The sequence below is a fragment of the Pongo pygmaeus genome, chromosome 4 (genome assembly GCF_028885625.2).
Source record: "Pongo pygmaeus isolate AG05252 chromosome 4, NHGRI_mPonPyg2-v2.0_pri, whole genome shotgun sequence".
In the NCBI taxonomy this organism is placed as follows: Eukaryota; Metazoa; Chordata; class Mammalia; order Primates; family Hominidae; genus Pongo; species Pongo pygmaeus.
In genome coordinates, this window is record NC_072377.2 from 83,929,797 (window position 1) to 83,953,875 (window position 24,079).

The 24,079-nt window shown below is 45.9% G+C and overlaps 1 protein-coding gene and 1 non-coding gene across 4 annotated transcripts in view; both read right to left on the minus strand.

The window, feature by feature from the left end:
• SERINC5 (serine incorporator 5) overlaps positions 1-21,576 on the minus strand; it is a 151,825-nt gene extending 130,249 nt beyond the window's left edge. For 2 of the 3 annotated variants that reach the window (XR_008502609.2, XM_054488017.2), the window contains exon 1: positions 21,354-21,540. Coding sequence is in view for 2 of the 3 variants with exons in the window: in XM_054488017.2 (XP_054343992.1) it covers positions 21,354-21,380 (27 nt within the window). In the remaining variant the exon portion in view is untranslated. Of the gene's footprint in view, positions 1-21,353 lie in introns of all 3 variants that reach the window. The other variant, XM_054488014.2, reaches the window with a different exon arrangement.
• Positions 4,533-4,636, minus strand: LOC129037734 (small nucleolar RNA U13). Its single transcript, XR_008502957.1, has one exon. It is a non-coding gene; the product is annotated as a small nucleolar RNA U13 (small nucleolar RNA).
• Positions 21,577-24,079: the final 2,503 nt, after the last annotated feature.

A 24,079-nucleotide genomic window follows, 5' to 3' on the forward strand; every position in this document is an offset into this window, starting at 1 on the left:
TTAAACTTATCATCCTAACCATTTTTAAGTGTACAGTTCAGTAGTGTTAAGTACATTCATATTGTTGTCCAACAGATTTCTATAACTTTTTCATCGTGCAGCACTGAAACGCTATACCCACTAAACACAGGTTCTCCCTCCTACCTCCCCTGGGCCCTTGGGAACCACCTTTCTACTTTCTATGATTTTGACTACGTTAGACACTTCATATGAGTGGATTCATACAGTATTTGTCCTTTTGTGACTTTTATTATATACTTTTATTTCACTTAGCATAATGTCCTTGAGGTGCACCACGTTGTAGTATGTGACAAGTTTTCCTTCTTTATTAAGGCTGTATAATATTCCATTGTTAATTTCCTTCTTTTTAACGGCAACATGATATTTCATTGTATGAAAGGCTAGTAACTTTTTATTTTAAATTAGTCTTCATTATCAGTGCTTAAGATGTTCCAAGTTTACTTCTAACACAAGAAATAGAAGAACTGCTAGACCCAAGAACATATTTAATTATGATTCAAAGACATTATGACAAAATAAATTCTCCATAAGTGAACAAACACAAATCAAGAAGAGTAGGTTTTTCTTTCACCTTTCTTTTTAACTTTGCCAATGAAAACTCTCTCACTTTTAACTGTAATTTTTTTGTTGTTGTTTTTGTTTGTTTTTGAGACAAGAGTCTTGCTCTGTCGCCCAGGCTGGAGTGCAGTGGCATGATCTTGGCTCACTGCAACCTCTGCCTCTTGGGTTCAAGCAATTCTCGTGCCTCAGCCTCCCAAGTAGCTGGGATTACAGGCATGAGCCACCGCGCCTGGCTGAATTGTAGTTCTTAAACTATAAGTAAGACTGAGCATTTTCTCACGTTTGTTGGCATTTGCATTTTTTCCTAAATGATCCCTAACCTTTTAAATTTTTCTGTTATGTGTACTTTCTATTGATTTATAAGAACACTGTGCAAATTAAGGCAAGTGGATCTCTGTTCTACGAATAACTCTGTGTCATTTGAGTTCTTTGTTTAATTTGGTTTATGGATCTTGTGTCATGCTTAGAAAAATCTTGGCCATTTTAGATTATTTTAAAAGTTCACCCATCTTTTCTCAATACTTTTAATGAACTCCTTTTTAACCCATTTTATCACAGTTAAATACTGGATCTACACATTACTTATTTTAATGGAAAGGGTGTGGAGCAAACTTCAAAGAAAGCTTATTGACAATTTACAATCTGGATATCAGTATCCCAAGGGAGAGTGACAGTCCCCGCCATAACTACAACATCTAACATTTATGAACTCATACTGTGGACCAGCCACTGTTCCAAGCACAAAATCCCATAAAAGAGATCCTAGGGATTATCCCATTTTACAGATGTACAAACTAAACGACAGACAAATGAAGTAACTGATCAAGGGCACACCACCAGTAGATGGCTGAGAACATACCAGAACTCAGGCTTCCTATCATTAGAACTGGCTCTTAACTTCTCAGCTACACCGCCTCTGAACTATATGAACAAAAAAGCCTAAAAAATCCACACCAAAAATATGTTTAAATTAATTCTCAGTAGAAAGCAGGTTTGTCCTTTTCCTCCCATCAAATACTTGGAGTAGCTTAAGTCGTAAATCTTTTTTTTTTTTCTTGAGACAGATTCTCACTCTGTTGTCCAGGCTGGAGTGCCGTGGCAGCTCGGCTCACTGCAACCTCCACCTCCTGGGTTCAAGCGATTCTTCTGCCTCAGTCTCCCAAGTAGCTGGGATTACAGGTGCATGCCACCATGCACAGCTAATTTTTGTATTTTCAGTAGAGGCGGTGGTTTCACCATGTTGCCCAGGTTGGGCTCGAACTCCTGACCTCAGGTGATCCACCCGCCTCAGCCTCTCAAAGTGCTGGGATTACAGGCATGAGCCACTGCACCTGGCCCAGTGTTTCTTTGAGACAAGGTCTTGCTCTGTTGCCCAGGCTGGAGTGCAATGGCGCATTGTCAGCTCACTGAAACCTCCACCTCCCGGGTTCAAGCGATTCTCCCGCTTCAACCTCCCGCCATCATGCTGGGCTAACTTTTTTTATTTTTATAGAGACGGGGTTTCACCATGTTGGCCAGGCTGGTCTTGAATTCCTGACCTCAGGTGATCTACCCGCCTCGGCCTCCCAAAGTGCTGGGATTACAGGCATGAGCCACTGCGCCTGGCCCCAGTGTTTCTTTTCTGGGCAGTATCACTGCAGGCTCCAGGGGTCAGGTGCATCCTTGGTAGTAAAGGCAGGGGCAGTGTTTTCACAAAGACTGGTGAGTGCTATTGGCATCTGGGGGTAAGTTAAATATCAGCTATGCACAGGACTCCCTAATTGTTTTACAAACATCAAAAAAGGAGAATGAAATGCTAAGAAGAGAAGAGGAGGGCTTTCTCTCTTTTTTTTTTTTTTCCATGTCTTTTTGTCATGTCACCCAGGCTGGGCTGCAGTGGTATGATCATGGCTCACTGCAGCTTCAACTTCCCAGCCTCAGGTGATCCTCCCACCTCAGCCTACAGAGTAGCTGGCACTACAAGTGCATGGCACCACGACCAGCCAATGTTTGTATTTTTTTGTAGAGCTGGGGTTTCACTATGTTGCCCAGGCTGGTCTCGAATTCTTGGGCTCAAGTAATCCGCCCACCTCGGCCTCCCAAAGTACTGGGATTACAAGCAAGAGCCACCTCCCCACCAGTTGCCAGTTCTCTCTAATAATCAGAGAATACCCTCAAGCAATCCATAATGAAGGGCAAATGAAATGAGCATTGGTGTTCCTCTCAAGCACTGGGTCCAGCTATCTGCCATACCCCTCTGCAAGAAAAAAAAAAAGAAGTCAGAGACTCAGCCCTGCTGGAACTCTTGCTTCCAAAAAATATGCAATCGGCCAGGCAAGGTGGCTCATGCCTGTAATCCCAGCACTTTGCGGAGGCCAAGGCGGGCAGATCATGAGGTCAAGAGAGCGAGACCATCCTGGCCAACATGGTGAAACCCCATCTCTACTAAAAATACAAAAAATTAGCTGGGAATGGTGGCGCGCGCCTGTAGTCCCAGCTACTCAGGAGGCTGAGGTAGGAGACTCACTTGAACCCGGGAGGCAGAGGTTGCAGTGAGCAGAGATCGTGCCACTGCACTCCAGCCTGGGCGACAGAGTGAGACTCTGTCTCAAAAAAAAAAAAAAAAGAAAAAGAAAAATTGCAATCCCGTGGCAACCCTCATTCCTCCCCGCCCCCGGTCATAAGGAAATAATTTACAGCTTCATGCTTTTCAAAGCCTCCAGCCAGAAGCCGCTGCTAGGCAAAATGATTTGCATAAAGTGCCTCATTTAAATGGCTTCATACCCCTTACTCAGCAACCTGCAACTTCCACCAACTACACTAATGGTGAGATAGTACAGTCTTAAAAACCGCTTTCTGTTAAATTCTATCATCCACGCATAGAGCAGAACTTTCTGGAAAATAAACAACTGCTTGAGAGTTTAAGAGAAGGAAGGGAACAAAAAGTTTAAACTGATTTTATTACAACAATACAGCATAAAACCCCAATCCAGAGCCAGGCATGGTGGCTCACGCCTGTAATCCCAGCATTTGGGAGGCTGATGCAGGTGGATTGCCTGAGGTCAGGAGCTCGAGACCAGCCTGACCAACATGGCAAAACCCCATCTCTACTAAAAATACAAAAATTTGCTGGGCGTGATGGCGGGCACCTGTAATCCCACTACTTGGGAGGCTGAGGCAGGAGAATAGCTTGAACCCTGGAGGCAGGAGGTAGAGGTTGCAGTGAACTGAGATCCTGCCACTACACTACAGCCTGAGCCACAGAGCAAGACTTCATCTGAAAAAAAAAAAAAAAAAACACCCAATCTGAGATTCAAATAATCAAATCATAAGACTTTGTTTAAAATCCATAGCTATGAGCTCTTTGTTGAACTGCTCTGCAAAGACAGCAGATTATCTTTGGGAAAAGCCCAATATACACTAATTCACGCTCTCATCATTTACCAAAGGCCAAGTGTGTACTGGGCACTGGAAAACAGCAAAGGCTAGGAGAGAACAGGGGTAGTACCTGCTGTGAACTGATCAGCTGTGTGGCCTTGGAAGATACCCTGTGCTCCAGGACCTGCTTCCTGGAAATAAATTGTTAGGTGGATATGCCACTGCCTTAAGGATCCTTCTAGCTCCAGAATTAGACTGTGACTTCCCAGATTCTCACAACCCCATGGACAGCCCATAAGCCATCTGAGAATGGCAATGCAGGACCTGGAGCAACGGGCATTACATCCATCAGAAACCCATCAGCAGCTGTGAGACTTTCTCTGGCTGGCTGCCAACCAAAGACTTCCCACAATGGTTCTAATTTCAAACTGCCTGACCATTATCCTTAAAAACTATTGGAGTGTGCTAAAAAGTCTGATATTTTGGCTTCTTAGTGAAATTTCTCATACCCAGAGGCACAATTCCCCTTTGTCAGCATGCCCCAATTTTCAGTTTATGGTTTGGGTGAACACTGGGATTCTTTTTTTTTTTCATGTCAGATGGGTAATGTACCAACGACATGACAAGATTTAGGGGAGGCACATCTCACAGACAAGCATGAAAACCCAATCATCATGCTTATGAACTAAAAAAGAAACTGGATTCTTACAATCAGAAACAGGAATATCAACTGAATTGTGGTACCCTATGAGCCAGGGGCCACAGACCATGCCCACCTTCCACTCTGCCTCTTTTAACTTTATTATACAAAAATACTGTATCCCTCCCCAGGATACAGGCAAGTCACTACAGCCTTGAGAAGCCAGCAGGAAGAAGAATTAAACCAGATCTCCCTAAGGGTGAAGTAGAGCTGCCTCCAAAGATAGGAAGTTCCTGCCTCTGGAGTTGTTTGTTTATTATGGTACAAGAAATCGAGCACAATTGGGTCAGAAGAACAGAAGATCCTTCCAGCGCCAATTTTCTGGGAGGTGGTCCAAAGGAAGTCAGTGGGGCCAGCTCTCTCCCTCAGACAGCTAACAGGAGCAAGGCTTGGTCAGCCTTCCTGAAGCTCTGCAAGTCCAAGGCTTCTGAGCTATTCTATACTTACTTTGAAAACACAAAATTGCTCCAACAGGATGGATATGTTACGGAACAATTGGGCATAATAGGATGTACTGAGAAACACCAGGTAGAAAACTGCACCAAGCTGAATTGAGCTTCATGTTAATACACAAAAAATGCACACAGCTCAGCTCAACAAGTGCACTGAGTCACACCAAACACATTTGATGTTACAACTTTCCATCCAATTCCAGATAACCCTCCTCCCGCTGCTTCTCAACTGCTCAAAAGCCTAACTCTCCAAACCCATTTCCACAAGGTAATTTCAAGACTTTTTCAAATAAAATGCCAAATTTACCACAGTAGTTATGTATTTCTTAACCATTTAACATTTATAAAACTATAATATCATTTTTATTCAGTTCCTTTTTTCAAATGTGTTACTGACAAAGTTTTAGAATATTGTGCCCTTAACCAAATTTTCCCCGTGAGACCCGTGGTTTCATTGTGCAGTTCGGCTTAATGTGGTAATTTTTAGAATGCATATGTCATGCTGTATTGTAGCAGAACTATTTCCAGGGCTCTAGTGTAGAGTATTTGCATTCGTTTTTAAAAATTACACTAAATGTAATTTTTATTTTCCAAAAGGAAAATAAAATAAACATTTATACGATTAATTAAATCATATAAACAGGTATCCCTCTGCTGCCCAGGCTGGAGTGCAATGGCAAGATCATGGCTCACTGCAGTCTCGACCTCCTCGGCCTGGCTCAAATGATCCTCCCACTTCAGCCCCCTGCCAAGCAGCTGGGACTGCAGGTGCATGCCACCATGCCTGAATAATTTTTTGATATTTTGTAGAGATGAGTTCTCACTATTTTGCGCAGGCTAGTCTTGAACTCCTGGGCTCAAGTGATCCGCCCACCTCAGTCCCCAAAAAGTAATGGGATTACAGGCATGAGCCACTGTGCTCGGCCGTGTATTTCTGTAAAGCATAAAATATTGCTTTTAAATTAGTTTTCATGTCATGTTACTTAATTCATCATTTCAAGATTAAATCAGTATCTGGTAAATTGATCTGCCTACCTAGTGATTGGTTTCCATCACTAATGATAAAGTTTTGATGCTTCTCCCTTTTTCAAGGTGCCACATACTATAATCCTTAGAACATCTTAAGAAATAAAAAGGCAAGGCTGGGTGCAGTGGCTCACACCTGTAATCTCAGCACTTTGGGAGGCCAAGGTGGGCGGATCACGAGGTCAGGAGATCGAGACCATCCTGGCCAACACAATGAAACCCCATCTCTACTAAAAATACAAAAATTAGCCAGGCGTGGTGGCACGTGCCTGTAATCCCAGCTACTCGGGAGGCTGAGGCAGGAGAATTGCTTGAACCCAGGAGTCGGAGGTTGCAGTGAGCCAAAATCGTGCCACTGCACTCCAACCTGGTGATAGAGCAAGACTCCGTCTCAAATAATAATAAGAAGAAGAAATAAAAAGGCATATAAAGACAGTGAAAAATATTCAATTAGCCCTCTCCTCAAAAAAAGATAAGAACAAAGAACAGAAGAGGAAATGAGCCAGGTTTCAGTTACTTGGGAGGCTGAGGCAGGAGGATCACCTGAGCCCAGGAGTTTGAGGCTGCAGTGAGCTATGATTGCACCTCTGCACTCCAGCCTGGGTGACAGGGTGAGACCCCATTGCTAAAAAATAATTAATAGGAAAAAAAAAAAAAGAAGGGGAAATGAAATGGAAACTGATCAACAATTTATAGCCTTAAACTCAAACATATGAGTAACTACATTAAATGTAAATGATCCAAGCATCCAATTAAAAGACAAAGATTGGCTGGGTACAATGGCTCACACATGTAATCCCAGCACTTAGGGAGGCCAAGGCAGGAGGATCATTTGGAGCCCAGGAGTTTGAGACCAGCCTGGGGAACATAGTAAGACCATGTCTCCACAAAAGAGAATTTAAAAAAAAAAAAAAATCCATGTCAGGTGGTGCATATCTGTAGCCCTAGCTACTTGGGAAGCTGAGGTAGAAGGATCACTTGAGCCCAGGGCATTGAAGGTATAGTGAGCTGTGAACGTATCACTGCACTCCAGCCTGGGCAATGGAACAAGATCCCATCTCAAAACAAAACAAAAAGGCAAAGATGTCAGATTGGATTAAAAAGCAAGAAAGACCCATTTCTATCACCCCTATAAAAAGCATACTTTTAAGTATAAAGACAGATTAGTTGAAAGCCAAAAGGGTGGTATGGCTATATTAGTATCTACCAAATACTAAAAAAAGACTCTTTTAGAAAAATAGGTCAGGCGTGGTGGCTCACACCCGTAATCCCAGCACTTTGGGAAGCCAAGGTGGGTGGATCATTTGAGGTCAAGAGTTCAAGACCAGCCTGGTCAACATGGTGAAACCCCATTTTTACTAAAAATACAAAAATTAGGCCAGGCGCAGTGGCTCATGCCTATAATCCCAGCATTTTGGGAGGCCGAGGCAGGTGGATCACGAGGTCAAGAGTTTGAGACCAGCCTGGCCAATATGGTGAAAGCTTGTCTCTACTAAAAATACAAAAATTAGCCAAGTGTGGTGGCATGCGCCTGTAGTTCCAGCTACTCGGGAGGCTGAGGCAGGAGAATCACTTGAACCCAGGAGGCAGAGGTTGCAGTGAGCCGAGATCTCACCACTGCACTCCAACCTGGGCGACAGAGTGAGACTCCATCTCAAAAAAATATATAACATAAAAAAAGTAACCAGGCGTGGTGCCACATGCCTGTAATCCCAGCTACTCCAGAGGCTGAGACATAAGAATTGCTCGAGCTCGGGAGACAGTGGTTGCAGTGAGCCAAGATCGGGCCTCTGCACTCCAGCCTGAATGACAGAGCAAGACTGCATCTCAAAATGTTACACGTTGTTACATTTCTTCCCTGCTATACAAACCTCTAGTTTTAGTAGGTCAGGGAGACGGATTTGACACTGAGCTCCTATCTCCCTGGCTGCAGCACCCGATTAAAGCCTTCTTCCTTGGCAATCCTTGTCGATCTCAGTCATGGGCTTTTTGTGTGCTGAGCAGCAGGACCTAGACAGAACCCCTAGTCTTTAGAGGCAACATTCTTAAGTTCAAGAGTCCCAGGGGGTGGCCCCTTCATTCTTGCTCCTTTAGTTCTACAATTATTTTTTAAACATACCTAATTCCCTATAGTAAATCCTCTTCTTTTTAAAATACCTAGAGTGATGTTGGCTTCCTACACTGAACCCTGACACACTGCATCACCACTTTACAGATTAAAAAAAAGACTCTTACATAAAACATCTGATTTGTATCCCTTCAACAATCACTAATATTGTTAAAGGGGATTTTATCTCTTTAACAACATTAGGGAGACAAGACAGGAATTTCCCCTACTTAACAAGAAAATTTAAGAACTAGGAACAGTAGTGAGCTCCCCAGCACTGGAGAGATTCAAACACAGATGCACACTGAAGAGGGGCATTAAAAAGGACATCTAAGCTTCAGATAGGTCATTAAAAACAGATGCCTTTTAAGGTATCTTCCAAGAGTTTCTGTGGTTCCATGACCTGCCTCAAAAATCAAGCAAGGCTGGGCATGATGGCTCACACCTGTAATTCTAACACTTTGAGAGGCCAAGGCAGGAGGATTGCTTGAGCCCAGGAGTTTGGGACCAGCCTGGCCAACATAGTGAGAGCCTGTCTCTATTAAAATAAATAAATAAATAAATAAAATAAAATAATCAAGCAAGCAGCAAAACCTGGATCTCTCCAGAACTAGACTTGCCTCTCCAGAATTTTTCAAAGAATTGAATCCCAGTTGATGAGATTCCACAAACTTTGATAGAAAAAGTAGAAGGTAGGGGAGAGCACAGAAAGTGGGGGATTTCTTTGACGAAAAAAGGGGATAGAGGGCTACCCTTGGACTCGATTTTGGCAGAACTTATAGAATAGTTAAACTTCAGCATCCTGCAATTTGGGGGCAGGAAGCTGTTTTCCTACTACCATCCTTGTAGGCCCAGCCCAGACCTCTTTAGGCTCTTAATCTGTGCCTCCTTTTATCTTAAAAGATAATAACCTCCCCTCCCTGGTTTCAGTTCCTCAGCTCCCCAGCATTTCTCTACCTTTTGCTGCCTGGGAACTGAGGCTGCCAAAATCCCCAAGCACTTTTTTTTTTTTTTTTTTTGAGATGGGGTCCCGTTCTGTCACCCAGGCTGGAGTGCAATAGCACGATCTCGGCTCACTGCAACCTCTGCCACTCAGGTTCAAGCGATTCTCCAGCCTCAGCCTCCCAAGTAGCTGGGATTACAGATGTCTGCCACCAGGCCTGGCTAATTTTTGTATTTTTAGTAGAGATGGGGTTTTACCATGTTGGTCAAGCTGGTCTCAAACTCCTGACCTCAAGTGATATGCTGCCTCGGCCCCCCCAAAGTGCTGGGATTACAGGCATGAGCCACCACACCCGGCCTTACTCTTTTTTTAAAAAAAAAAAAACATGGCCTCGGCCGGGCGCAGTGGCTCATGTCCGTAATCCCAGCACTTTGGCAGGCCGAGGCGGGTTGATCACGATATCAGGAGTTCGAGATCAGCCTGACCAACATGGAGAAACCCCATCTCTACTAAAAAATACAAAAATTAGCCGGGCCTGGTGGCATGTGCCTATAATCCCAGCTACTCGGGAGGCTGAGGCAGGAGAAACGGTTGAACCCAGAAGGCAGAGGTTGCAGTGAGCCGAGATCGTGCCATTGCACTCCAGCCTGAGTGACAGAGTGAGACTCTGTCTCAAAAAAACAAAAACAAACAAAAAAAGAAACATGGTCTCACTCTGCCACCCAAGCTGGAGTGTCGTAGACCAAAACTCACCCAGCCTCGACCTCCTGGGCTCAAGCGATCCTCCCACCTCAGCCTCCGGATAAGCCGGCACTCTCAAAGATCCACAGGCACTAATCTTCGATCTTCCTCTCTCACTTGACTTCAAGTTGTTGTCTGACCAGGCCAGTGGCTCCACACCTGTCCCCAGCCTCCAGGAAGGCTCTCCTTCACTTAATTTCCTTTATTTCCCTGTTGGCTACAGGGAATGTGTGCCTTTTAAACTGGAGATGTTTCTCAAGGTTCCAAGGTTAAGCTTTCCTTCTCATAAAAAATATAAAAAACACAACTGTGTGTGCAACTGCAGGACTGCATGGATCTCTACAGCCCATTCAGGAAGGAGGACCCACTCTCCCCGTGTTCCCCTGCGTGGGCTCATCCACTTCTGGGGGCAAATGTCCCTGCCAAGGGACCCCCAGCTTCTTCCCCTTTTCCAAAAGATAAAAGGTGCAAAGCTGAGGCAAACAAACCCTCAATCCAGTCTGTGAAGAAGCACTGGCCCAGGCACAGTCTCATACGGCTATCAAATTCAGTATCTATTCACAGGTCACTCCCAAGCACAAGCAGGGCTAGCTACAGCCTCTGAACTTTATTATTCTAGGTACTCAGTGAATATTTATTTATTTTTTATTTTTTATTTTTTGAGACAGTCTCACTCTGTCGCCCAGGCTGGAGTGCAATGGCATGATCTCAGCTTACTACAACCTCAGCCTCCCAGGTTCAAGCAATTCTCATGCCTCAGCTTCCTGAGTAGCTGGGATTACAGGCATGTGCTATCATGCCTGGCTAATTTTTGTATTTTTAGTAGAGACAGGGCTTCACCACGTTGGCCAGGCTGGTGTCCAACTCCTGACCTCAGGTGATCCATCCGCCTCAGCCCCAAAAAGTGCTGAGATTACAGGTGTGAGCCACCACATCTGGCCCCAGAGAATATTTATCAATTGACATTTTACTTTAGGGATTGTCAGCTCTTTAAAAAAAAAAAAAAAAAAAAAAAAGAGTAACAGCTAACGAAATAAGTCCAACAAAGTCCTAGAGTCCTTAGGGATAAGGCTAGCAAAGCTAAAGAAAAATTACCACTATACAATCCTATTAGAGCAAACAGTTTCATTACTATGGAAACAAAATACTGCCATTGTTTCTGAGAATGGCAGTGGAGGAGATCAATGAGCATGGAATCAAGAACAAAAGACTGAATTCCTCCCTAGTTTGGGTGAACCACACTCACCAAGGATCAAAGCATTAGGAAATCAGCCCTCCATTAAATTGCTGAGACATAATGTGAGCGCAAAAACAAAACAAAACAAAACAAAAAAATGGAAAAGGCATTCCATAAAGACCTCATGAATTTTGTTTCAAAATGCACTTAGCTAGTTTATAAAAATGATACTTAAACAGAAGTCTGATTTTCCCATCTCCTCTAGTTATCTTTTCATAAATAAGATTTAAGGGGTTATGCATGTGTGTCTCCTACTTTTGTTTTGACTAGACGGTTTTCATGAGAGAGTAAAAATGCTGTCTAATCACTATATACTGTAACCTTACTTCAAAAACCCACAAATTGTTTCAAAATTTACTCTCTGATAAAAACCCACTAAGTTTTTCCACAACAGCTGCTTTCCTTAAACATCAGCAATTTTAATCTCATAAGGCAAACTACGGAAGAAAAGCCAAAAGTAAAATCCTGCTTCTCTTTAAAATTCAAACAGATGTTCTGTGTAATCACACCAACTCACTATTTGAATTTCCTACTGCCCTATACTGACTCTCAGATTAAGTTCTAAAATGTTTTGAAATATCATTAATATATAAGCTAGAAGAATATGGGGATATTCTCACTGTAAATGTTTTAAAATACATTTTAAGCAGGACTGCAAAGGTTTACTGTGGGCTACTTGGGATGCCTAATATTTGGGAACAATCACAGTGATTTAGATTGGTAACTTGATTGATACTATTCTCAGGATCCAATCATAACCCTAAATTCAAATGCAAACAGCAATATGTAAAATTCACTAACAATGCGGCTGGTGACTCAGAACACTAAGAAAACACTGGGTCTTTACAATTAGGCAGGTATGGCCACTTAAAGTACTAAAAATAGCTTGGTCAAAGAATTACATCCAATGGCTAGTTCTGTAGACAGATCAGCTTATAGGAAGACTTCCTTTTTAACATCAAGTTATCATAGATGATCTGGCCACATACTGCTCTGAAATAAAAGTAGACAATGCCATAATTACTGCAGGGCCCTTTCTGAGGCTCTAACTGGTGACTACATTAAAATACCTGGAAAACTGGAAAGTAAAGCTTCCGTGTCTCATAGTCACTCCCAGATACTCAGTATCTGTGGGAAATCTACAGCCTCTATACAGAAAACGAGGGCGGAAAGCAAGCAATGGGGAAGGGGGTGTTACCTTTTATTTAATCTGCACAGAGATGAGTCAGAGGCTGCCTTCCATGCCTACAGACCGGCCTCTCCTCAACCGTGCCTACAAAGTCAGACTTGCTGCAGCCCAAAGCTATTTGTCAGCTCGCCAGGTCAGCTACAGAGCTGCCCAAGAAAACATATTTGAATGACAACCGTCAAGCGAACTCTCCAACTAAGAGTGCAACCTTCACTCTCCATACTGTTCAAGGTAAGTGACAGAGGATTACGTGACAACCTGAACTTAGCTACACTACACAAAGACACCCCTAAGCCACCCTTCCTGTATCAGCTCACCAGTGAGCTATATAGAGTAGTCCCTCCTTACCCAAGGAGGATGTGTTCCAAGATCCCCAGTGGATGCCTGAAACTGTGGATAGTACCCAACCCCATATATACTGTGTTTTTTCCTGTACATACATACCTATGAGAAAGTTTTGTTGTTGTTGAGACAGGGTCTCACTCCGTCACCCAAGCTGGAGTGCAATGGCACAACCATGACTCACTGTAGCCTCGACCTCCCTGGGCTCAGGTGATCCTCCTACCTCAGCCTCTCAAGTAGCTGGGACTATATAGGCACACACACCACCATGCCCTGGCTAATTTTTGTGTTTTTTGTAGAGACAGGGTTTCTCCATGTTGCCCAGGCTGGTCTCTAACCCCTGGGCTCAAGTGATCCACCCACCTCAGCTTCTGAAATTGCTGGGATTACAGGCATGAGCCACCTTGCCTGGCCTCATGATAAAGTTTAATTTCTAAATTAGGCACAGTTAAGAGATTAACAACAATAACAAATAATAAAATCAAACACTTTTGACACTATGCCAGCATCACTACTCTTGCGCTTTGGGGCCACTAAGTCAAATAAGGGTGACTTGAACGACTTGAACACAAGGACTGCAATTCTGCGACAGTGGATCTGCTAACCGAGATGGCTCCTAAGTGACTAAGGGGTGAGGAGCATAAGTAGACAGCTAGACGGCATGGAGATGCTGGCCAGAACTGATTCACATCCCGGTGGGATGGAGTGAGGTTTCATCACACTATTCAGAACAGGGCATAATTTAAACTTGTGAATTGTTTTATTTCTGGAATTTTCCACTTAATATTTTCATACCCCAATAGACCTCAGGTAACTGAAACCACAGAAAGCAAAACTGCAAGTAAAGGGGGACTACCGTATTTAGCCAACATCAACCAAAACATCACCTTGACAGAACAATTATAGGGCATTTTACTGCATTGTGCCCACACCTTTATAAAGATGAACAGGAAAATAAAAGTGCCAGTGCTAGTGATAAGAAACACAGGTCTCAGTGTTAATGCAGTGGAAGCAAAGATGGCCACCATCATACAGCAGGAAAACAGTGACTCAACCACCATTTGGACAGACGTTATCTGTGAAAGTAATTGTAAAAAGAAAAGGTCAGTTAAAGAAAATGTTGAAAATGACAGAAATATATTGTCAATGATGCCATCTAACAGAGATGAAATTAGGGATTTTTTTTCATTACTTTTGTCCTTTTGGGAACAGAAACACACCCAAACCTCTTAACGCAAAAGCTCATTAAGTGACTTTCACACATTCAACATTAACACCTCTAAAGAAACCATCAGGCCAAGCACGGTGGCTCACGCCTGTAATCCTAGCACTTTGGGAGGCCAAGGCGGGTGGATCACGAGGTCAGGAGATCGAGACCATTCTGACTAACATGGTGAAACCCCATCTCTACTAAAAATACAAAAAAATTAGCCAGGCGTGGTGGCAGGCACCTGTAGTCCCAGCTACTCGGGAGGCTGAGGCAGGAGAATGGTGTGAACCCGGGAGGCGGAGCTTGCAGTGAGCCGAGATGGCACCACTGCACTCCAGCCTGGGCAACACAGCGAGACACTGTCTCAAAAAAAATAAAAAAGAAACCATCAAGTTTGAAGGTAGAAGACTATCTACATATGAATGTAGGCCCAGAAAACATTAACAGCTACAATAAGTGGTGGGTGCATGTTAAAAAAACTTTATCAGTCACCCCATAATTCTGCAAAAAGAGTGGGGTCAAATACAGCACTTCCAACATAATCCCAACTTTGCAAAGTAAAATTATAAATATTGGCCGGGCACAGTGGCTCACGCCTGTAATCCCAGGACTTTGGGAGGCTGAGGCGGGCAGATCACCTGAGGTCAGGAGTTCAAGACCAGCCTAGCCAACATGGTGAAACCCCATCTCTAGTAAAAACACAAAATTAGCTGGGCGTGGTGGCCGGCACCTGTAATCCCAGCTACTCGGGAAGCTGAGGCAGGAGAACTGCTTGAACCTGGGAGGTGGAGGTTGCAGTGAGCCAAGATCATGCCATTGCACTCCAGCCTCGGCAACAAGAGCGAAAACTCCATCTCAAAAATAAAAAAAAATAATAATAAATATTAAATATAAGTAACTGATTATAAAGCATCAAAATGTGGTTCTCTCTGGGTAATGATATGTGTGATTTCCCTCTGTTTCACAAATACTTCCCACATTGTTCAAAACAGTATCATCATGGAAAGAATGAATTTTTGTAACTGGATCCCTTCCAGTGGAAGCACCACGTAATATAATGAGGACCTAACATTTCCAATCACTATAAACAAAGAGCAATAGGGAACAAGAGTTTTGTAACCAAAAGAGCTAAACAGGGGGTTCAGCTAGGTCACAATAAGTGCTCTGCCTATAAGAAGAGAGGAAACATCCTTGCAGTAGCCAGGATTTAATTCCAATGCATCAGATGACCCAGTACTACGTGGTGCAATCAAGTCCACGAAGCAGAAATTCTGTGAGGACTCTCAAAACAAGAGAAAGATCATTACTGAGGAACCATTAATTGAGCTGGGACCTCAAAGTAGAGATTTGGGTTTTACAGTGAAGAAGGAAGGGCATTTTGGGGGAAACATCATATTATTTTTTTTTGAAACGGAGTCTCGCTGTCTTGCCTAAGCTGGAGTGAAGTGCCGTGATCTGGGCTCACAGCAACTTCCGCCTCCCGGGTTCAAGCGACTCTCCTACCTCAGCCTCCTGAGTAGCTGGGATTACAGGCATATGCCATCACGCCCGGTTAATTTTTGTATTTTTAGTAGAGACAGGGTTTCACCATGTTGGCCAGGCTGGTCTCGAACTCCGCCCACCTCGGCCTCCCAAAGTGCTGGCATTATAGGCGTGAGCCACCATGCCCGGCCTGGAATCATCATTACTGTATGTGGTATGTAATTTATTTTTTAAATAAGTCTTCTTCATGGACTCTGTGTATGTGGGTGTGTGTTTTAAGCTGCATTCTAGGGGCATCAGTTGCCCTAATAAGACCTATTCCAGCAAACATTTAATCAAAGACCACACAGCTGGCCTAATCGCATTTACACCGACCAACCCTTTGTAACTTTTCACTTTCCTGACTCTTGAGCCACCGCTCACTCCCCTCCTTACTCCCTTATGCTCACTTTAAAAGGCCCAGTCACGTCTGCACAAAACCGAATGGAGCTCAGCTGTTTCCCCTACAGTCGATAGTTATTGAATAAAACGTGTTTTTACTGCTTTAACTAATGTCCAGCTTTGTTTATCTTTGACATGGATAGTCCCTGGCGGCATTCAAGGCTTTGTTAATTAACATAACGGACATTAGAAATGAGTTTTACTAGCCTGGGCCGCAAAGCCAGACCCAGTCTCTACAAAAATGTTTTAAAACTGGCCAGGCATGGTAGAACGCACCTGTAGTCCCAGCTACTTGGGAGGCTGAAGCGGAAAGATTGCTTGACCCCAGGAGTTGGAGGCTGCAGTGAGCCATGACTGAGCCACTGCACTCCAGCCTGGGCAAGAGCCAGATCCCATCTTTAAATACATACATACATACATGCATACATACATACATGCATACATACATACATACATACATGCATACATACATACATAAATGGGTTTTCATTGAGGAAAATCTTGGTGATCTAGAAATAGGATCTGGCTGGAAATACCTGGGCCTGGGCATTCCCGCCTTGCATAAACTGGCTATAAAGATACAGTGAATAGGGCCAGCGCAGTGGCTCATGCTTGTAATCCCAGCACTTTGGGAGGCAGAGGCGGGAGGATCACCTGAGGTCAGAAGTTCGAGACCAGCCTGGCCAACATGACAAAACCCCATCTCTACTGAAAATGCAAAAATTAGCCAGGTGTGGTGGCAGGTGCCTGTAATCCCAGCTATTCAGGAGGCTGAGTCAGGAGAATCGCTCGAACCCGGGAGGCGGAGGTTGCAGTGAGCCAAGATCGCGCCACTGCACTCCAGCCTGGGTGACAGAGTGAGACGCTGTCTCAAAAAAAAAAAAAAGACAGAGTGAATCTTTACTCAGAATGGCAACCATGTGCTTGATTCTCCTGGTGCAATAGTCTTGGCTGCCCACCAACCAGAAGTTAGCCGAGTCTTGCCTACTAGAATGTTGGCGCATCTGCCTCGGGTGAACTTTTCAGGCAAAAAGCCTATCAGAGCACCAACAAGGTCAAAGAGCTGGAATGTCAGGAAGTCTCAGAACAGGCTGCATGACTATTCCATACGCCTGCCACTGTCTGTATGTGTGACAGAATTTGGTCTGTGACTTTGGTCTTTATGACCTGAATTAGGCATGAGGGAGAAGTTAAACCTCACCCAACCATTAACTACTGGCAGCCAACAGTATCTACCAAAACAGCCAATAGCAGGGTATTCAAAACTGCATTGGGTCCATCTGGAGCAATTATTATTTATTCACATAGGAATAATAAGGAATAGCAGTCTGGTACAAAAGTCACCCAACTCAAGTCAGGTGGGCCAGTATGCAAGGCCCGGCTCTACCATCAGTCAGTTGGTAACATCAGTTCATTTATCTCTCTATACTTTAGTTGACTCATCTGTGAAAGGAGGCCAAGCAGGGGTTTTGTGAGGAATGAATGAATTATAATGTATGTAAAAACAAAGCACATACTGTGGGCTGAAATAAATTTCAGCATTATTATTGTCATAAATGCCTGTACTTGCCTGCAGTAAGCCCTCCCAATCTCTATTGTCAAACTGCCTTGGAAAGGTTGTCTAGATTTTCCAAGCACACACCTCACTTCCGCTCTGACAGTGCGCACTGTCATTTTCTTTTCTTTTCTTTTCTTTTTCTTTTCTTTTTTTTTTTTTTTTTTTTTTTGAGACAGCGTCTCACTCTGTTGCTCAGGCTAGGGTGCAGTGGCTCAATATCAGCTCACTGCAACATGCATCTTCCAAGTTCAAGCGATTCTGGTGCCTCAGCCTCCCAAGTAGCTGGGAATACATAAGTCGTGCACCGTCACGCCTGGCTAATTTTTGTTTTAGTAGAGACAGGGTTTCACCATGTTGCCCAGGCTGGTCTCGAACTCCTGGCCTCAGGCGATCCACCTGCCTCGGCCTCCCAAAGTGCTGGGATTACAGGCAAGAGCCACCACGCCCAGCCTGCACTGTCATTTTCTGTAGCTAACTTCCCCCCACACTCCCACCTCCACATAGCCCTTAAGTTAAAGGAGAACAAGGAAGCCCTGTGTTCATTACCTTGTCTCTAGGGGCCTAGCACAGAACTTTGAACCCATAAAGTGTTGAGTGACCACTCCCCTGTAATCTCTACCTTCTTAGCATCCATTAGCCAACACCCTAAACAAAACCAAAATGAATATCAGAGTAGATACAAAAATAAAATAAGCTGATCTAGATATTATCCTCATGCAGATGGGTAATGGCCACTAATAAGTTAAGATTTGGGGGGTTCCTCACACTCTGCCAAATCCTATATTACAGACTTTACACTTACCATCACATGTAATTTTCACAATAACCCTAAGAAGTACCCATTCAATAGCTGAGGTAAAATGAGGTAATAGAGGGTAAGTAACTCATCCAGTCACACCAGTCCTCATTGTCCAGATTTCCAAATTGAAACCCAGGCCTGAGTCCAAAGCCCAGGCTCTTTTATGGGTTACATATTGTTCAGGATGGTCCTCAGTTAAAGAAAGTCACCAAAATGTCTCTCTCCGACCTCAAACTTCTCTGGACTTAAATACCTAATTGGTGACTTGCCATTTCCAGTCAATTTATAATAGGCATCTCTAATGTAACGAAGCCAAGAAACTTGGGTTTTCCTCACCAAACGTCCTCTTCCTAACAATTTCCTACTTCACCTCAGTAATGCGATCATCATCTACCCAGTGGCTCAGGCCAGAAACCGAGTCTGTCTCATTCCCACATCCCACTTCTAATCCTTGCTCAAATCCAGTTCTACCTCTGAAATACACCCAAAGCCAATGATGTCCCACTGTACTCACTCCTACAGCCATAGCCTAAATGAAGGTACCATGCTGTCTCCTCCTGGGACTACAGCATTAGCAGATTGCCAGGATTCGAGCTCCATCAGGAAAGGATTTTTGTTCACTGCTGAAGCCTAGAACACTGCTTGCCCCTAAGAGGCAAATATCCACTTAGGTTTTCCTCACCAAATGCTGCATGACCAACTCGAACTGCTTTCCTCACCTCCACTCTAGTCCCTGTTACAGTCCAGTCTTCACAACACCCCAAGTATCTTCTAGGTGCAAATCAAACCACAGCTCGCCCCTGCTCAAAATCCTCCCACAGCCTCTCACTGCAACCAGAATTAAATCCAAATTCCAAAGGCAGCTGACAGGTTCTGGCCATTTCTGGTCCTGCTCTTCTCTCTGACCTCATCTAAGACACCCCAGCCACCCTAGACCCCCTTGCCCCTCCTCACTGAGCAGTCTCAACTCCACAGGCATCTTCTCAGACTCCCTCCGCAATCCTCCTCAAGGCTGCTTACCACAGGGCCTTATGACAGTACCAGTACCATATTCATTGTTTCATTGTTTACATGTTTATGAATGATCTTCCCTGCCCAGATGGGCCATTGAGAGCAGAGATGCTTGTCTGACTTATGACTATATAGCAGGCTCCTGGCACAAGGTAGGTGCCCAAAGAAACAAACAAAAGAACTGGTAACTTCTGATGGTGCTGTGAGGTTTTGTTTGCTTTCCTTTTTTTTGAGATGGAGTTTTGCTCTTTTTGCTCATTGCCCAGGCTGGAGTGCAATGGCGTGATCTCAGCTCACCACAACCTCTGCCTCCCGGGTTCAAGCGATTCTCCTGCCTCAGCTGTGTAGCTGGGATTACAGGCATGCGTCATCACACCCCGCTAATTTTGTGTTTTTAGTAGAGATGGGGTTTCTCCACGTTGGTCAGGCTGGTCTCCAACTCCCGACCTCAGGTGATCTGCCCGCCTCTGCCTCCCAAAGTGCTGCGATTACAGGCATGAGTCAAGGCGCTCAGCCTGTTTGCTTTTCTTTTAACTTCCTACCGCCCCATCCACAGGAAACCACAGTGTGATCACCATCACACTGCACTGAGGCCCACCACAGTGATGCCTCCTGCAGGCCTGGGAAAGCAGGGGTTAACTTTGATTTGGTTCCTTCCCAAGTCCTAAGAGGGGAGACTTTAGAAACCTGCCAAAACATCAACAGCAAAATAATTCTTTTACAAAACCCATTTGAATACTGGTAATTACAGAGCCCTAAATTAGGCACTTGGGAATGACAGAAAGAGCCTCAAGGGGACTTCAAGGGACCAGGACAGATGCCCCTAAAAAGCTATATCATTCCTACGTAATAAAAAGTGTTGCATCATATTGGAGAAAAAGTATTTCAAAACGAGAATAAAAGATTTGCAGAGCTTTCTGAAAACAGTCTTTGCTGGTCCACCTTGTTCCCAAATACCTGGTAAGGTGGTGACCATTCTCATTCTCTTTCTCTCTCTCTCTGCCTGACTCAGGGAAGAAAAATCATTTCATCTCAGTCGTCAAAAGCCTCAATTTCCTCAACTCTGAAAACGCCAGCTTTAATGTATGCCAAGCACAGTATTAGACCTCAAAAACCAAGACAGTTCCACGTGGCCACTCTAAACAGGACAGATTATCTGCCAGTATAATCGCCGGTTACAGAAACCCACAGTTTAACCACTGCATCACTTACAGCTGGCCTCGACTGTGGAAAGGCTGAGTGTCAGCAAGAACACCCCGAACCTGAATGCTCCCTAGAGTCTGATTCGTTCGTGAAAACACTCCATTAAAATTCTGTACCGAAACGCTGATAATCCACATGTAAAGGGAGAAAGGAGCTCCACATCCAGGAGACTCGCCTACTTCGTTTTTTCTAACTCTGCAGGAAGGAGTGAAACCAGCATTACAGGGCGAAGACGTACTAATTCTACACTGATGCAGTAACTGGTAGGAGACATAATGTTTTAAGACATCACAGGTTTAAATAGGCGAGAGTTAAAAAACAGGTTCGAACAAGTTTATTTGCAAAGAGAGGCAGGAAGGCTCGAGTCCTACCCAGGCAGTCGTGCTAGTACCGAGCCAGGGTTGGGTCGGGAAATTCAGGAAGCAGGGCTGAGTTTTCCCTTCGCCCAGACCTGCGCCCGGTAGTTTGGAAGTCAGGCTTCGAGACATTCTCAAAGGTACAGAGCCCACGATCGACTACGAGATGCCAAGCGCAACCTGCCTGGGTTGTTTGACCCGAGTTTTATTCAGGGCATAGCAAAGGAGACGGTGCCTAAACCCACTTTTCTTCCTGGATTCATCTAACAAGCAGAGCGGAGAGGGCTACGGAGCTCAGCGCTATTCACCAGTACTCGGCGCAGGAGGCGACACGCCCCTGGAGCAGTCGGGATCCTCCGCCCGAGCCCGGCACGCCCCGCCCCACGCGGAGTCCCGGAGGCCGGACGGGAAGACCCCGGGGTAGCTTCTCGGGCTTCCCCCTGCCCCTTCCCGCTCGCCCAGGGCACAAGATTTCCCGGACGGCTGAGCGCCGCGGGACCAGCCCGAGTGACCCACCCGGGCCCTACGTTCGGCCGCGGAGCTGGGTCCTCCACGCCAGGACTCCTGGCCCGGTTCTCCGATCTGACAACCCCCGCGCTGCGCCCGGCCTCGCTCACCTGGCCCGCACAGCACTGAGCTGACATCGCGGCGGCCAATGCCGAAGGCGCGCTCGCTGGCTCCCCGCGCCGCACCGGCCCTCCTGGCTGCCTCGCGCCTCGAGCACTTGGCTCAGCCGCGACTCACACCTGCACGCAGATCAGCCTCGGCCGAGCGCCTAGGCGCCGAGGCCTGGGTAAAAACAACCGTGGCCAAACCCCGCCCCGCCGCCGGCCCCGCCCCGCCGCCGGCCCCGCCTCGCCCGCCCCCAGCCCCGCCCCGCGCCCGCCCCTTCCCGGGCGCCCGGCGGCGGAGCAGGCTCGCCCCGGGCTCGCACTTCCGCTGGCGTCAGGCGGGTGGGCTGCTGCGATCACTTCCCGGTTGGGGCGCCGAGCTCCGGAGTCGGCCGCCAGCCTTCGGGCCCCACGCTCCGGGTCTGGTGCGCGGTCTGGCTGCGCTCGGGCCCCTGCCAATGAGAGCGCAGCGCCCCTCCGCCTTCGGATCTGGGGAAAGAGCTTGTTGCTGACTCTAAAAGGTTGGAGCCTTAGCAGTTCCTGTCTGTCCTGCACAGACCAGACCGCCGGGTGCTGGTCTGCGCTCTGCCGATCGCCAACTGGGACAGCCCACCCACGAGATCCTTGTTCCTGAAATCCCTTTCCCTCCCTCATCTGCCAAGAAAACTTTCAACTTTTGGGCTCTCCGCTCCGCCCAAGCTTCCTCGAAACCCTGGGCCCTTGACTGTTCTGCCCTGATGGCACTTTGTGAGAGATCCATTGAGAGCACTTTCCGTGCCTCCCTGAATATTGATATGTTTTCCAGCCTCTCCTCCCGCGCTGGCCCAAGGACTCATTTTCCGACCTGCTTCCTCACTAAAAAGAGGGTGCTCAGTAATTGCTTGTTCCGTACAGAAGGCAGGGAGGCCGTCTCTAGGTTTTCTCCCACTCAGATCTGCTGTCCTCACAGCCACCTCCCCAAGAGGAATGAAGGTATTTCTTTTTTTTTTCTTTTTTTTCTCTGAGACAGAGCTTCACTCTGTCGCCCAGGCTGGAGTGCAGTGACGCGATCTCGGCTCACTGCAACGTCTGCCTCCCGGGTTCAAGCAGTTCTGCCTCAGCCTCCCCAGCAGGTGGGATTACAGGCGCCCGACACCACGCCCGGCTAATTTTTTGTATTTTTAGTAGAGACGGGGTTTCACCATCTTGGCCAGGCTGGTCTCGAACTCCTGGCCTCAGGTGATCCGCCCGCCGCGGACTCCCAAAGTGCTGGGATTACAGGCGTGAGCCACCGCGCCCTGCCGCAATGAAGATATTTCTATTAGTGCGATTTTTGCGCCAATCCCTTTGCTCTTTCAAATAAGCATTACCGTACCCATTTTAGCAGTGAGGCAACTGAAGCCCAGATAGGTTAAATAACTTGCCCGAAGCCTCACAGCAAAGTGGAAGAAGCAAAACTGGGCCTGGAATCCACTCGTCTGATCCCCTGGCACATGACCCAAGGCTTGACCTTAGAGGGACTCGTTTCCAGGCAGAGCTTTGGCGAAGGAGTGTCTTGGGCAGCTTAGGAGTAGAAAAGGAAGGGTGAGTGGGAACCAGGCTTTGGGTTATGAGCTGCGCAGGATTTTCCAGCATCTCAGATGCAGGCGTTTAGAGGAGGGGATATAATGGAGCAGGCCCTACTCAGAGCCACGAAAAGGAATGAGGACAGTTGGCTCTAACTCAAAACAAAAATAGGGTAAACCCAATCAGTCAAGCGCAGCAACCTGCTCCGTGGCGTTCTGTGACTCATCAGAAGCTGAGGCTCTCACCAGGACTTTCTAATGAGCTTTGCTGTTTGCTACGGCCGCGGTCACTTCACTTCAGCCCTACTCTCCTGGCCTGGGGAAATGGGCAGGCCCCCTAGTAGCTCGGGGTGGGAAGACCGGTGGAGAGGAAGGAGGAGCGAAAAGGGAAGGCGCGAAATCTACAAATGTTTAAGCCAGCTGGAACTCCGATGCCTCTTTGCCTTTTAGGGAAATTGACTCGACTCGGAACTCGAGGACCTTTCACAAGAGACCATTGGTTTAGGGGGCAGAGCTGGTAATAGAATCCAGCGCTCCGAACCCTGAATCCTAGGCTATTTTTGCTACTGAGGCTCAGGCCACAGCACCCCAAATTATGACTGTAGAATACCAAAATATGCTATCCCAAAATACACTTCTTTGGCACATTTCAAGCTGGTTATTCTGAGAAACTGCAGACACGGGAGTAGTTCTGAAAAGCTGTCCTTGTGTAAAGCAAATTTACATCTCTAAAGGAAGTCCACATAGTAAAAGTATCTGTGTCAGGAAGGCAGCTGCTCAGAGAACTTTTATTACCTGATATACTTTATCTACATAACAAGGCAACTTTTTTTTTTTTTTTTTGAGACAGAGTCTCTGTCGCCTAGGCTGGAGTGCATTGGCATGATCCCGGCTCACTGCAACCTCCGCCTGCCGGGTTCAAGTGATTCTCTGGCCTCAGCCTCTGAAGTAGCTGGGATTACAGGCGCGTGCCACCACGCCCGGCTAATTTTTGTATTTTTAGTAGAGACGGGGTTTCACCATGTTGGTCAGGCTGGTCTCGAACTCCTGACCTCGTGATCCGCCCGCCTCGGCCTCCCAAAGTGCTGGGATTACAGGTGTGAGCCACCACGCGTGTCCACAAGGCAACATTATTTACCATACATTTCCTCCACTAACCTTTCTATATCCTAACCTGTGGTGCCTCCC